General features: G+C 41.8%; 1 protein-coding gene across 3 annotated transcripts in view; it reads right to left on the bottom strand.

The window, feature by feature from the left end:
• Positions 1-16,141, bottom strand: part of ift172 (intraflagellar transport 172) — a 95,759-nt gene continuing 79,618 nt past the window's right edge. For 2 of the 3 annotated variants that reach the window (XM_066677160.1, XM_066677158.1), the window contains exons 46-48: positions 13,170-13,323; positions 4,362-4,453; positions 1-594 (exon numbers count right to left, since the gene is read on the bottom strand). In XM_066677160.1, the coding sequence (XP_066533257.1) occupies positions 505-594; positions 4,362-4,453; positions 13,170-13,323 (336 nt within the window). In that variant the 3' untranslated portion in view covers positions 1-504. Of the gene's footprint in view, positions 595-4,361; positions 4,454-13,169; positions 13,324-13,738; positions 13,811-16,141 lie in introns of those variants that run through there. The other variant, XR_010803901.1, reaches the window with a different exon arrangement.

Here is a 16,141-nt window from a genome sequence, read left to right as displayed (position 1 = left end):
TTAATATATATATATATATATACATATGTGTGTGTGTGTGTGTTTATAGAGGTTTATAGACATGGAAGTACCCAAAATATACTAAAGCAGAATAATTTATTATTTAACAGAATAATTTTAGGCAAGTATATAAAAGGCTGCAATCATTTTCATTTTACCATGAGTTAGCAGTACAGATGTACCTTCATACAAAAAAAAAACAGATAAAACAGAACCTTCATGACCTCAAGGACTGCTAATGAACTAGCCTGATGAAAGCAATGGACACTTATTTGTCCCATCAAATAATCAAATGAAAAAAGAGAACCGGTGAGGAGTAGAGATGCATATTGTTTTGGAAGCAGAAGAGTGTAAAGCAAATTAAACGTCTGAATGGAACAGGTGGGGAGTGGGAGTAAAGTAGGAAAAAACAAAAGGAAGGCAGAGGGGGAGACAAAAGAGAAATGGATTGAGGAAGAGGGTGAAAACAGGAGATGGAGAGGCAGAAAACGATGAAACTTCCTCTTATTGGAAGGAGTAGCCAGCTGATGGAAGGCCTCCACACCACTGAGCGATGAACTTCAACACGTCCTGACACTCCGGGCTATGGGTGGTCTACAGGACACAAACATAATCAATCAGCATCAAAGTAATGAAGATGGTCTGGAACATTCATTCATTAATTGTCTGTAACCGCTTATCCAGTTCAGGGTTGTGGTAGGTATGGAGCTTAATCACTGGGTTAATCACTGGGTGCAAGGCACCCTGGAGAGGGCGCCAGTCCTTCACATTGCGACAAATGCTCTCACATTCACTCACACCTATGGACACTTTACTACTTTACTTTAGTTTCCACCTACCAACATGTGCATTTTTTTGGACCATGCAGGGAAGCAGAGCAAACATACACAGACACGGGGAGAACACACCAAACTCCTCACAGACAGTCACCTGGAGCGTAATTCAAACCCGCAACTCCAGGTCCCTGGAGCTGTGTGACAATGACACTACCTGTTGCACCACCATGCCCCCTGGAACATCAATTGCTATAGTGAAATTTGTAAATCAGAAAAAATGCAGGATAATCACAACTTTGCAAAAGCAAGACCTATAATGAAATATAATAAATTAAATTAATTTAATCAGAAAGTTAGTTTTTACAGTAGTTCTGAAGAAATTTCACAAACAGACCACAGTTTCGAATGTATAAAAGCATCAGAATTTCACAGCACATAAAATCAAACAAAATTCCTGCTTCGCACATAATAATAATAATAATATTATATATATATATATATATATATATATATATATATATATATATATATATATATATACACACACACACACACACACACACACACACACACACACACAGTGGAACCTCTACCTACGAACTTGATCCGTTCCGTGACATGGTTCGTAAGTAGAAAAGTTCGTTTCTCGAGTTAATTTTCCCCATTTAAAATAATGGAAAAGCAATTAATGTGTTCCAGCCCACCCCGAAAGTCCCCCTTTTTGCACTGATATATGTTTACAAAACTCTCATATTAGTAAAAAAAAAAAATGTAGCATTACTAAAAATAAAAAAGAAATACAGTGTAAACAGTAATAAAAAAGAAATAAAAAAACTTTTATGTGGTTACATATCGCTACCTTGAAGACGTGACGACTGGCTGGAGGAGTAACACAGGCACTGGCTGTATGACGGGAGGTGGGGGGTGGGTGGAATAATGGAGAATAGATACGGCCTAACTTAGCACCAATTTCAATGTCTGCTATTTACACTAATGCTAAAGTGCTAAAACTACAATTTGCTAATCTTAAAAGCTCACTCAAGTCTGGGCGCACCGAGAGATTCGCCTATTAGGGTCAGTGGCCATTTCCAGCCGCTGGCTTGGCGGAGGCTCGGGTTCGTTTCTAGAGTCATGGTTCGTTGGTGGAGGCTAAAAATATTCAAATGCCCGGTTCGTATCTTGGAAAGTTTGTTAGTAATGGTTCCAATATATATATAAAGGGGTTGGACAATGAAACTGAAACACCTGTCATTTTTGTGTGGGAGGTTTTATGGCTAAATTGGACCAGCCTGCACATTGCACCATTTAGAGCAGTGTGTGAAGGTTCAATTAGCAGGATAAGAGCACAGTTTTGCTCAAAATATTGCAATGCACACAACATTATGGGTGACATCCCAGAGTTCAAAAGAGGACAAATTGTTCAATCTGTGACCAAGACAGCAAGTCTTTGTGATGTGTCAAGAGCCACGGTATCCAGGGTAATGTCAGCATACCACCAAGAAAGACGAAACACATCCAACAGGATTAACTGTGGATGCGAGAGGACGCTGTCTGAAAGGGATGTTCGGTGCTAACCCGAATTGTATCCAAAAAATATAAAACCACGCCCAAATCACGGCAGAATTAAATGTGCACTTCAACTCTCCTGTTTCCACCAGAACTGTCTGTCAGGAGCTCCACAGGGTCAATATACACGGCTGGGCTGCTACAGTCAAACCTTTGGTCACTCATGCCAATGCCAAACATCGGTTTCAAAGATGCAAGGAGCTCAAATCCTGGGTTGTGGACAATGTGAAACATGCATTGTTCTCTGATGAGTCCACCATTACTGTTTTCCCCACATCCAGGAGAGTTACGGTGTGGAGAAGCCCCAAAGAAGCGTACCACCCAGACTGTTGCATGCCCAGAGTAAAGCATGGGGGTGGATCAGTGATGGTTTTGGCTGCCATATCATGGCATTCCCTTGGCCTAATACTTGTGCTAGATGGGCGCATCACTGCCAAGGACTACTGAAACATTCTGGAGGACCATGTGCATCCAATGGTTCAAACATTGTATCCTGAAGCCACTTTGGGGTGTTTTGGAGGAGCGAGTCAGGAAACGTTTTCTTCCACCAGCATCACGTAGTGACCTGGCCAATATCCTGCAAGAAGAATGGCTTAAAATCCCTCTGACCACTGTGCAGGACTTATATATGTCATTCCCAAGACAAATTGATGCTGTATTGGACGCAAAAGGAGGCCCTACACCATACTAATAAATTATAGTGGTCTAAAACCAGTTGTTTCAGTTTCATTGTCCAACCCCTGTATATATATATATATATATATATATATATATATATATATATATATATATATATATATATATATATATATATGTGTGTCCATCTTAACGAATGGGGAAAAGAAAAGGTAATCATGGGCCATAATAAAAGCATTATACATATGCCCCCATGATCTTATGTTTATGTGGAAACCCTGCCCCATACAACTTTCAGGTATTTCCAAACACATCACAGTTTGTTTAACTTGTAAGATAATTTTCAGTCCCTTCCTAAACATATTTCCAGCATGCAATGTAATAGTACAATTTACAAAACCCATTGCCAGATATTGGACAGTGCAAAACGCAAATAAAAACATTATTGTTAATTATAAACTGCATGGGCTCAAAAACACTGAGACCCTGAAATGGATTAAGTGGAGATGATGATGATGATGGGCTCAGAAACATTCCCAAAAACCACTGTGTGAAAATAGTAAGTTGCTGCATCCAACTCACAAGTGCAATAAAGAAACCATATATACAGGATCCAGAAATGCTGTGGCCTTCTCTGGGCCCAAGCTCATTTAACTTGAAATTATTTTTTGGAAATTTTGGAAGCCACATCCTCCAGACTAAAGAGGAGAGGGACCATGCAGCATGTTATAAGCACACAGTTCAAAAGCCAGAATATGTGATGATTTAAGGGGGCATCAATGTACATGGCATGTGTGATTTGCAGATCTGTGAAGGCAGTGTTAATGCTGAACAATATATACAGATTTTGGAGCAAAATGCTGCCATCCTGATCTTGTGATTTTCTGGGAAATCCTTGCTTATTTGAAAGACAAGGCCCAGCTTTATTGTGCTTGGATTACAACAGCATGGCTCCTTAGTAAAAGAGTCCAGGTGCTAAACTAATCCAGACTTGTCACCCACTAGCATGGAGCCTGAGCTATTGACAGCCTGAAATCCTATCAAAAGTAAGAATGGGAAAACATTTCACTTTCAAAACTACAGTAATTGGTTTTCTCAGTTCCTAAAAAGTACAGTGTTGTTAAAATGTTCTCACATTTAACATTAAAAATAGTCTTATTTTCTAATACATACATTTCCTTTAAATTACATTTCCTTTTTAATTTACATTCGGCACAGCATCACATATTTTTTGGAAATGGGGCTTGTAAAATATTACTGTACTGTTTACTTCTCTAATGTTTTAAATCAAAATAAACTGCACAAAAATTAATTATGAATCAAACATGTGTGTATGCACCTGAAAGATTACATGCTGCAGAACAAAAATCATTTGCTTCTCACCTTGGTAGCCATCAGGAATTTATTCCAGTCATCCTTGTTTGCTTCCATCCCTGGTCTTTTGAACTCAATTTTGTTGCGGAGGACAGGGTACCCTGTAGACCACAAAACAAAAACAAAAACAAAAAAACAAAAACAGAGTACTTTAATGCAGGTCTGACAAAGATAATGTTTTGATCTTATTGGTGATTGCTCCCTTCATTCCATGATGGATATTTCCCACATTTTTATGTTTTTATTTATTCCTGAATGTATGTATGTATTTTAATGTGCATGTTTGTACTATTTATCATTGTATATTATTTCTGTGTATTCTTTTTTGACTTATTCTGTTTTGATATTCCAAATGAGGAGGGTGGGGTTGGTGGGTATGATGGGGTGCGTGCTTTAAGGGGTGAATTTTCACTTGTATTTATATCATACTTGTATTTCTGATTTGTATGTTACTATCAATATAAAGGAAAATGCTGTCAAAAAATAATATTTTTTTCCTGGGAGTGCAGTTCTCACTGAAAACAGATGTCCTACACAACTGACTGAATTGACCCAGCCACACCTCTCAGGCAAGAAGACTAAACAGCTAGCAGGTAGTTATAATTCTAAGGATACTTTTAATTAAGTATACCAATTAATTTGGCCATCTCTTTGCCTGTATTAAGAGGAGTGAGGTACCCACCCACCCATTACTCAATATAATAAAAACTGAATGCAATGATGCGGAGATGGCAAATGTCAATATTTTATTCTTAATAGAACATAGATGACAGATCAAAAGTTTAATCTGAGTAATGTAACATTTTAAAGGAAAAATATGTTGATTCAAAATTTCTCATTGCATGAGTGCTTGTGGCATGGGCAGCTTGCATGTCTGGAAAGGCACCATTAATGCAGAGAACTATGTTCAGGTTCTAGAACAACATATGTTCCCATCTAGACGTCATCTCTTTCAGGAAAGACCCTGCATTTTTCAACAAGATAATGCCAGACCACATTCTGCAGCAATCACAACATCATGGCTGCGTAGGAGAAGGATCCGGGTACTGAAATGGCCAGCATGCAGTCCAGATCTTTCACCTATAGAGAACATTTGGCGCATCATATAGAGGAAGGTGCGACAAAGAAGGCCCAAGACGATTGAACAGTTAGAGGCCTGTATTAGACATGAATGGGAGAGCATTCCTATTTCTAAACTTGAGAAACTGGTCTCCTCTGTCCCTAGACGTCTGTTGAGTGTTGTAAGAAGAAGGGGGATGACACACAGTGGTAAAAAATGGCCTTGTCTCAACATTTTTGGGATTTGTTGACACCCTGAAATTTTGAAACAACATATTTTTCCCTTAAAATGATGATACATACTCTCAGTTTAAACGTTTGATCTGTGATTTGTGTTCTATTCTGAATATAATATTAGATGTTGGCAGCTCCACTCCTCCTTGGATCACCACCTTAACGTGGTGGAGGGGTTTGCGTGCCTGCGTGAGCCTAGGAGCTATGTTGTCTGGGGCAATAGCCCCTGGTAGGGTCTCCCAAGGCAAATTGGTCCTAGGTGATGGGCCAGACAAAGAGTGATCCATAAAGACACGGATGAAAAAGATAACATGGACACAGCCTCCCTTGCCCGGAGCAGGGTTACCAGGGCCTCATCCTGGAGCCAGGCCTGGGGGAGGGGCTCCTTGGCGAGCGCCTGGTGGCCGGACTTAGCCCGAAGGAGATACATGGGTCCACTCTCCCATGGGCCCACCACCTGTGGGAGAGGTAGTAATCTGGGTCTGGTGCGTTGTGGATCAGGTGGCGGTCGGGGTCGGGGGCCCTGGCATTCTGATCCTCGGTTACTGAAACTGGCTTTTGGAACATGGAACGTAACCTCTCTGGTGGGAAAAGAGCCTGAGTTGGTGCGCGAGGTTGAGAGGTACCGGCTAGATATAGTTGGGCTCACCTCGACACACAGTATGGGCTCTGGAACCAATCTCCTTGAGAGGGGCTGGATGCTCTTTCACTCTGGAGTTGCCCAGGGTGAGAGGCGTAAGGCAGGTGTGGGCTTACTCATAGCCCCCCGGCTTAGCGCCTGTACGTTGGGGTTTACCCCAGTGGACGAGAGGGTAATTTCCCTGCGCCTTCGGGTTGGGGAAAGGGCTCTGACTGTTGTTTGTGCTTATGCACCGAACAGAAGTTCAGAGTACCATGCCTTCTTGGGGACCCTAGAGGGAGTGCTGGAGAACACTCATTCTGGGGACTCCATTGTTCTGCTGGGGGACTTCAACGCTCACGTGGGTAATGGGTAATGACAGTGAGACCTGGAGGGGCGTGATTGGGAGGAACGGCCCCGCTGATCTGAACCCGAGTGGTGTTCAGTTATTGGATTTCTGTGCTCATCACCGTTTGTCCATTACGAACACCATGTTCGAGCATAAGGGTGTCCACAAGTACACCTGGCATCAGGACACCCTAGGCTGCATTTCGATGATCGGCTTTATAGTCGTATCATCTGACCTGCGGCCATATGTTCTGGACACTCGGGTGAAGAGAGGCGCTGAGCTGTCAACTGATCACCACCTTGTGGTGTGTTGGATCAGAGGATCACTTCGAGGATCTTCTCAATCCCACCAGCAAGCCTTCCGCAGAGGAAGCAGAGCTTGGGGACCCCGGGGGGGGGGGTCAAGGTGGTAGGGAAACTCCTTGGCGGTAGGGCCCCGGGGGTGAATGAGGTTCACCCCGGGTTCCTCAAGGCTCTGGATGTTGTGGGGCTGTCTTGGTTGACACGTCTTTGCAACATTGCGTGGACATCGGGGGCAGTGTCTCTGGACTGGCAGACTGGGGTGGTGGTTCCCCTTTTTAAAAAGGGGGATCGGAGGGTGTGTTCCAACTATAGGGGGATCACACTCCTCAGCCTCCCTGGTAAGGTCTATGCGGGGGTACTGGAGAAGAGAGTCCGACTGATAGTTGAACCTCGGATCCAGGAGGAACAATGCGGATTCTGCCCCGGTCGTGGAACACAGGACCAGCTCTTTACCCTCGCTAGGATCCTGGAGGGTGCATGGGAGTTTGCTCAACCAGTCTACATGTGTTTTGTGGATCTGGAGAAGGCATTCGACCGTGTCCCTCGGGGTATTCTGTGGGGGGTGCTCATGGAGTATGGGGTACTGGGCTCTTTGTTACAAGCTATCCAGTCCCTGTACAAACAGAGCAGGAGTCTGGTTCGTATGGCTGGCAGTAAGTCCGACTGGTTTCCAGTCGGAGTTGGACTCCATCAGGGCTGCCCGTTGTCACCGGTTCTGTTCACAATTTTTATGGACAGAATTTCTCGGCGTAGCCAAGTGGCGGAGGGTGTCCAGTTTGGTGGTCTCAGGATTCCATGTCTGCTTTTTGCAGATGATGTGGTCTTGTTGGCTTTATCGAGCCAGGACCTCCAGCTCTTGCTGGACCAGTTTGCAGCCGAGTGTGAAGCGGTAGGGATGAGGATCAGCACCTCCAAGCCCAAGTCCATGGTACTCAGTCGGAAAAGGGTGGAGTGCTCTCTCCAGGTTGGAAGTGAGATCCTGCCTCAAGTGGAGGAGTTTAAATACCTCGGGGTCTTGTTCACGAGTGAGGGAAAGATGGAGCGGGAGATTGACAGACGGATTGGGGCAGCGTCAGCGGTAATGCGGGCTCTGTACCGGTCCGTTGTGGTGAAGAGAGAGCTGAGCAGAAAAGCAAAGCTCTCGATTTACCGTTCAATCTACGTCCCAACCCTCACCTATGGTCACGAGCTTTGGGTAGTGACCGAAAGAACGAGATCGCGGGTACAAGCGGCTGAAATGAGTTTTCTCCGCAGGATGTCTGGACTCTCCCTTAGAGACAGGGTTAGGAGCTCGGACATCCGGGAGAGACTCGGAGTGGAGCCACTGCTCCTCCACGTCGAGAGGAGCCAGTTGAGGTGGTTCAGGCATCTGGTTCGGATGCCTCCTGGACGCCTTCCTGGAGAAGTGTTCCGGGCATGTCCAACGGTGAGGAGTCCCCGGGGCAGACCAAGAACACTCTGGAGAGAATATATGTCTCGACTGGCCTGGGAACGCCTCGGTATACCCCCGGAGGAGCTGGAGGTGGTGGCTGGGGAGAGGGAGGTCTGGGTTTCTTTGCTCCGACTGCTTCCCCCGCGACCCGGACCCGGATAAGCTGTGGATAATGGATGGAATGGATGGATGGCAGCTCCACATCATTGCATTTAGTTTTTATTCACAATTTCTTTAGTGTTTTTTGGAATCCGGTTTGTACACATTTAAAAGAGAAAAAAAAAAAAAAAAAAAAAATAAAAAAAAAATATATATATATATATATATATATATATATATATATATATATATATATATATATAGTGCCTTTCTAGACACCCAAGGACACTTCATAATCAATATTGTACAGAACAGCATTCCATGAAACATTCAATCCACATACAGACTGGCGAGTAACAGCAGGCAAACGCGCACAGCGCACACTCAAACAGGAACGATCATCCCCTGGAGGACTGTATTGGGCACTAGGGATTCACCCAGGATAGAGCGCCAATACATATCAGGGCATACACACATTCACTCAATCTCAGATCATTACCAAATGTCATGGGAGCTAAATCTCAATCATATATATATATATATATCTCCATGTGTTGCAGCTTACATCACAGTGTAGAGCAGCTAACAGGTAAATAGGTTTATTGTTTCTGTCAACACTTTTAGTCTTCATTTAGACTTTAAAATTAAAAAAATATAAATATGGATCCCTGACCCATTTATCTGAGTTATGCTTGTGTTCATCTGTCAGTCAGTAGAGGAGCTTTGGCCAAATCCTAAAATAGTGCAATACTCCCTATATAGTGCACATAAATAATACTAAAATAATACCAAATAATACTGCACCCAGACAGTAATTAGATACTAATTCAGCAGGGAAACATGAACCTTATGGTTGCCTACAAATATAATTTTGGGACCTCTCACTGATCACTCACACGTCCAGACAAGTATAACTAATTTATTAAACTTTCTGCCAAACCAGAAAATAATTAAGTCATATAAAATACAAACATGTGTTCCACTCTCAGAGCGCAGGGGCAGTGAGAACAGACTATTTATACTGTTAACAGGGAAAAGGATGAGATAAAACAATGTAGCTTGTGTCTGTAATCTAAAACAAAACAAAAGTTAAATAAACTATTACTGAAACTTGTATATGATCTGTGTAAGAAAAAAATCACTCAAATTCAGACAGAAGAGCAGGTAAACTAATTAGATTCTGATGTGCTAACAGTTTTCCATTAGATCCTATGATGAAAATGCAGATTTTAACAGTTTTTTTCTCCTCATTTTGCTATACAATGCGATCCTTGACCAACCCTGACACAAAGAAATGGTGGGCTTATTTGCTTCTAAGTATTATGAGACTCTCTCCAGAGCAGGGACAGATGCTGTGTATGAGATAAATGTATCTGTCTTCGCAATTTGTATACATTAGTGCTGTGCTCTGAAACGCGGTCCCCAATACAGCGCCCATTGATACATTACCTCGCTATTGTATGAAGGGCTCATTAACATCATCTTAACTGATGTAAAACCTTGACGATTTATCTACCTTGATCCATGTTCATATACATATGACATCCACATACCCAATGGAGCTAGACAGATGAACTGATTGTTTATAAAACATATTTTGAACAACTGGCAGCACGGTGGCCGTTGGAGGTTGGACCTGGAGGTTGTGTGTTCGATTCCCGCTCCGGGTGACTGTCTGTGAGGAGTTGGTGTGTTCTCCCTGTGTCTGCATGGGTTTCCTCCCACGGTCCAAAAACACGTTGGTAGGTGGATTGGCGACTCCAATGTGTCCGTAGGTGTGAGTGTGTGAGTGAATGTGTGAGTGTGTGTGTGTGTGTTGCCATGTGAAGGACTGGCGCCCCCTCCAGGGTGTATACCCACCATCCGCCCAATGATTCCAGGTAGGCTCCGGACCCACCGTGACTCTGAACTGGATAAGCGATTACAGAAAACGAATTAATGAATTTTGAACAAATTTAGACAGTGGGTGTGTGTGTGTGGGGGGGGGGGGGGGGGGGGGGGTCATTCTGCAAATTTGGCCATGTTGACTGAGAATAATAAAAAAATCTAAGGTTACTCTTTAGTACGAGTTCTAAATGTAAAATAATTAGGCAGCTATCAAAAGCTCAGTTTTCAGCTATTTATACCTGCACGTTTTTACTAACTTTTTTAAATAACAAAATTTAAAATATTACGCAAAAGATTTATACATATTAACTTGTCCATAATCTGGTGTGGCTAATATAGAACAAAAAGTAGTTACAGAATAATGACTGGAAGCTTTCTAACCTTTCCACAGTTACGCAGACAACACACAGTTTTACATATCGGCCAAACCTGGTGACAGCCTTAGATTAAAAAAATAAAATAAAATAAAATAGAAAAATTCAAAGACTGCTTAAAGGACTATAGAAATGCTAGTGGCAAAACAGAAGTTCTATTTTGGGTCCAAAAGTCACAAGAAGTATCAGACTTAATGTTAAATTTTGCTGAATTCCCTGTTCTACATCTTCGTAACATTACCAAGAAATGTCTTATCCCTGTGAGACATAGAAAAATTAGTACATGCCTTAATTATTTAAGACTAGACTACTGCAATGCACTGTAGTCAGAATGTTCCAGCAGCAAGGTCAGTAAACTTCAATCAGTTCACAGTGCTGCAGCAAGAAAATCTAATCTTACCAGCTCTATCAACCCCAATTTTTGCTTCCAGTTAAATTACATATTAATTATAAAACTCTCATATTGATGTATATAGCCTGGCATGTCTCGTTCCTGAGAGATCTCATTTCTTATTACAAACCACCACAATTGCTCAGATCAAAGAGCGTTCAAATCCTTCGAATCTGGGATTAAAGCTGATTGTTAATTTAAAATTTAGAAATTAATGTTTCTTTTTAGACAAAGGTTGTAGGTCCAAGGGTTCATGGACATAATGGCCTGCTGTCATCCCAACATTTGCACATGATCATGTAAACAGTGGAATCTATGAATCTATGGATTCCAGTGTTCCAGAGTGCTCCCTTGTCTGTGTTTCTTTCTTACCTTGTAGTTAGTCTGTCATTAGCTTGCTGCACTCTGAGAATTTTCACATTCTCTTTATTCCATAAATTCAAACACACAATTAATTGTCTGAAACTGCTTTTCAAGTTCAGGGTTGCGATGAGTCCAGACCCTACCAGGAATCATTGGGTGCAAGGCAGGAATGCACCCTGTACACTCACACACTCGTACCTAAAGACACCAATCAGCCTACCAAAGTGTGTTTTGAACTATGGGAGGAACCCCATGCAGACACAGGGAGAACACAGCAAACATCTTACAGACAGTGACTTGCAGGGTTTGAAACACTAATTCCATAACTCATTCAAAACAAAATCCAATTTCCTTATTCATTCCCATTCCTTACTCATTCCCAGCACCTGAAATCATATTACAAGCAAGATTGGGAACACATTTCACTCTCAAAGTTACAGCAATTGGTCTCCTCAGTTCCCAAAACTTGTGCTGTTAAAAAAAGAGGCATTGAAACACCAATTTTTTCAAAACATGTTGCTGGCATCAGTTTGTATATTTTTGAACATTTGCAAAGTTGTCTTTGTTCTACTTTCAATTAAATACAGGGCTTAAATTATTGCACATCATTGCATTTTGTTTACAGTGTCACATTTTTTTGTAAATGGCATTTGTAGAAACTACATATATATATTTTATATTTATGTATTTATTTCCTTAGTTGAATGTATTATTTCCACTGCTCTAAATACAATTTACAAGTTGCAATTAGTGTGTGGGCGGCACGGTGGCACAGCAGGTAGTGTCGCAGTCACACAGCTCCAGGGATGGGTTCGATTCCCGCTCCGGGTGACTGTCTGTGAGGAGTTGGTGTGTTCTCCCCGTGTCCGCGTGGGTTTCCTCCGGGTGCTCCGGTTTCCTCCCAGAGGTAGGTGGATTAGCGACTCAAAAGTGTCCGTAGGTGTGTGTGTGTGAGTGAATGTGTGTGTGTTTGTGTTGCCCTGTGAAGGACCGGCACCCCCTCCAGGGTGTATTCCCACCTTGCGCCCAATGATTCTAGGTAGGCTCTGGACCCACCGCGACCCTGAATTGGATAAGCGGTTACAGATAATGAATGAATTAGTGTGTCTGTGTGTGTGTGTGTGTGTGTTTTTTGTGTTAGAAAAATATATTCACAAAATAGAGAAAATTATGTCACTCACTCACTAAAAAATCAAGGAAGAGACCAATAGATCTCCAAGAGTTCTAAAATTGCTTGAAATCCATTTTACATGAAAATAAAATTTCATACAATGAAAAATAAAAATATTGTTTTTCTTGCATTTCTGGAAATACAAAATCTTAATTTTTACAGAGAAAATTTTTTTCTGTAAAATTAAGGTTTTGTGTTTCCAGAAATGCAAGAAAAACAGTATTTTTAATATTCATTCTTTTCAAACATCTACCTTAAAAGCCATGTGGTGTGGTACTCGTACTATCTGGCTAAAACACCCATTAGTATGTGAATCTATATACTGGGAATTTTCTGTTATTACTACTTCTATAATACCAATTTTTTACAGCATTAATTAATATTTCATATTTAGAGACCTGCATGAGAAAAGTTGCCCCCGTGGGGATCTCACAACAACTTCTAACAGCCACAAATTTTTATGGTGCATCTGTGGAATGCCTATATTAACATACAGAGAAATGGAGCATTGTACATGCTTAAATAGAATGGGCTCACCTGTGATAACGCAGGGCAGTGAGCGGATGCCCGTGTTGGCAGCCAGCAATGAGGCCTCATATGTGTCTCTCTCATCTCTGGGCAGGACCTGCTCCACACGCTGGTCCATGGACACTGTCAGAACCCAATCTCTGATCTCTTCCCTCTTCTCTGCCTAGAACAAAGTCAATAAAAAAATTACACATAGTTGTCTATACTAAGGTTATAACAACATATCACATACAACGAGTTGATGGTTAATTATGTATGACTACACCTACATATTATCAGATATTATAGGATTTCCTGCATTTTCAGTATGGAAAAAACATTGTGTGCTGATACAAGTGTATGAGAAACAGTACTTCTACTGAGGCTTTCAACTCTTTGCATTTACTGGCCTACTCATTTTTGACTACTAGCAGGTGTACAGTTAGAAAATATGGCTCTTCTTTTTCCAAGGAATATTATGTTAATGCTTTATATTCATTAAGAGTTAGCAGACATATCTCAATGCAGCATTTACAATAATCCCAGCATCATTGTTCCTGAGGCACTTTTACAAGTGCAATACTTATCATTATGCTCACTTCATGATCCTTTTCAAATCATGGGCATGGCAGAATGTGCAGCTTGTACAGGTGGGCTTAGGTAGCTGGTACCTGTAACTTGTAAAAGGGCCAATAAGCGCAGATACATTGTAGGTGTAGCTTATAAACTGGCAACAAAAAATGTACTGTACTCTGGATATATCAGAAACTACCATGTATAAGACTATTTATAAAGAAATCAGCTGCAAAATTAAAATAGCCTTGTTTCTATATTCGCTGTATAGTCGCTGTATCAGCAACACATTCCAGTATAGCTGCCCTTTGAATTTCTACAATTACATATAAGTCCATCTGTTGCTCTGCATCTGTTTTAAGTCACTTTCACCCTGGATTTCAATGATTGAGACCCCCAGTATATCAACACAGAGCTGATATAATTTGAATGGTGGATCATTCTCAGCATTTGAGTGACAATGGCATGGTGTTGCCTTGTTAGCTTTTTGTAGAATCAGGCATATCTAATATGTGGGTCCACCTTGCAAATGAAAAGTCAAAGACTACAGTTCATCTGTCGCGGTTTGTGTTAGCCATCCTCCAGGCCTTCATCAGTGGTGTACAGTCTAGTACTCAATCCAGCTGTAACATTAAGGTGTTTAAAAACTCCAGCCATACTACTGTGTCTGAACCACTCATTCCAGTGCTACACATAAATTACACTGACATGGTGGTGGGGTGTTAGTGAGTGCTGAGATCTATCCACAACCTAAATGATACCACCTCTGTGATGGTCCTAACCACTAAAGAACAGGGTGAAAGGGGATGAACAATGTACGCACAGCAACAGATTGACATGTGTCTGTAATTTTTAAACTACAAAACTATATACCAAAGTTGAGCTGATAAAATGGACAATGAATGAAGAAACAAGGAGGTGATTTTACACACACACACACACACACATATATATATATATATATATATATATATATATATATATAATACTAATAATAATACATTTTATTTTTGGCGCCTTTCAAGACTCTCAAGGTCACTGCGCATAAGAAAATCAAAGCAAGACAACAGGTAGAAACAAAGCTAATTAAAGCAGGCTAATTAAAGAGATACATAAAATCTAAAGGCTAAAGACTGTATGCTGTCCTGAATAGGTGGGTCTTGAGGCGTGATTTAAAAATGTCCAGGGAGTCAATATTACGAATGTCCGGTGAGAGGGAATTCCAAAGAAGGGGGCGGTGCGGCTAAAAGCTCTAGACCCCATGGTGGTCAGACGGGCTGGAGGGGCAGTGAGACTGATGGATGAGGAGGATCTAAGAGTCCGGCAGGGTCTGTTTATGTGGAGGAGCTCTGTGAGTTATGGTGGGGCAAGGTGATGGATGGCCTTAAAAGTAAGCAATATGAGTTTGAAGTCAATGCGAGATTTAACAGGGAGCCAGTGGAGCTGTTGAAGAACAGGGGAGATGTGATCAATAGATGGAGTTCTAGAGATAATACAGGCTGCAGCATTCTGAACCAGTCGTAACTTATGAAGGGACTTGATAGGGAGACCAGATAAAAGAGAATTGCAATAGTCCAGACAGGATGTGACCAGGGAGTGAACCAGGATGGCAGTATTGTCAGGAGTGAGGGAAGGACGGAGGCGGTTGATATGACGGAGCTGGAAGTATGTAGAGCGAGTAATGTTATTTTTATGGGTTTGGAAAGACAGAGTGCTATCAAGGACGACACCCAGACTCCTTACCTGAGGGGAGGGGGAAACAAAAGTATTGTCAAATGGGGATGGAGAAACTGTTTACTTTTGCAAGAGTGGATTTTGAACCGATGAGGAGAACCTCTGTATTATCACTGTTGAGTTTGAGAAAATTGGAGGAGAACCAAGACTTGACTAGACTAAGCAATTGCATAGGGAGGTGGGAGGGAGAGAGGAAATGGGTTTGCTAGAAAGGTAGAGCTGGGTGTTGTCAGCATAGCAATGAAACTGGATGTTGTGTTTACGGAAGATATGACCAAGGGGGAGAAGATAGATTATGAAGAGAATGGGACAAAGGACAGAGCCTTGAGGAACACCGGAATTGAGAGGAGATGGCTGGGATGTGAATGTCTTTAACTGAATAAACTGAGTGCGGTGAGAAAGATATGAGGCGAACCAGTCCAGTGGTGTGTTGGAAAAACCGATGGCTGATAGTCTATGGAGGAGGATAGAATGGGAGATGGTGTCAAATGCTGCACTCAGGTCAAGAAAAATGAGTATAGATAAGACACCCGAGTCTGCTGCAGTCAGAAGGTAATTTGTTATTTTGAGGAGAGCTGTTTATGTACTGTGATGGGGACGAAACCCAGATTGACACTGCTCATAGAGGTGGTTATTAGAGAGATGGGAATGAACCTGAGAGGCAACTGTCTTCTCTAGGATTTTTGAAAGAAAAG

Source organism: Hoplias malabaricus, chromosome 7 (assembly GCF_029633855.1).
Source record: "Hoplias malabaricus isolate fHopMal1 chromosome 7, fHopMal1.hap1, whole genome shotgun sequence".
Lineage (NCBI taxonomy): Eukaryota > Metazoa > Chordata > Actinopteri > Characiformes > Erythrinidae > Hoplias > Hoplias malabaricus.
This window is presented reverse-complemented; position numbering and strand designations above follow the sequence as displayed.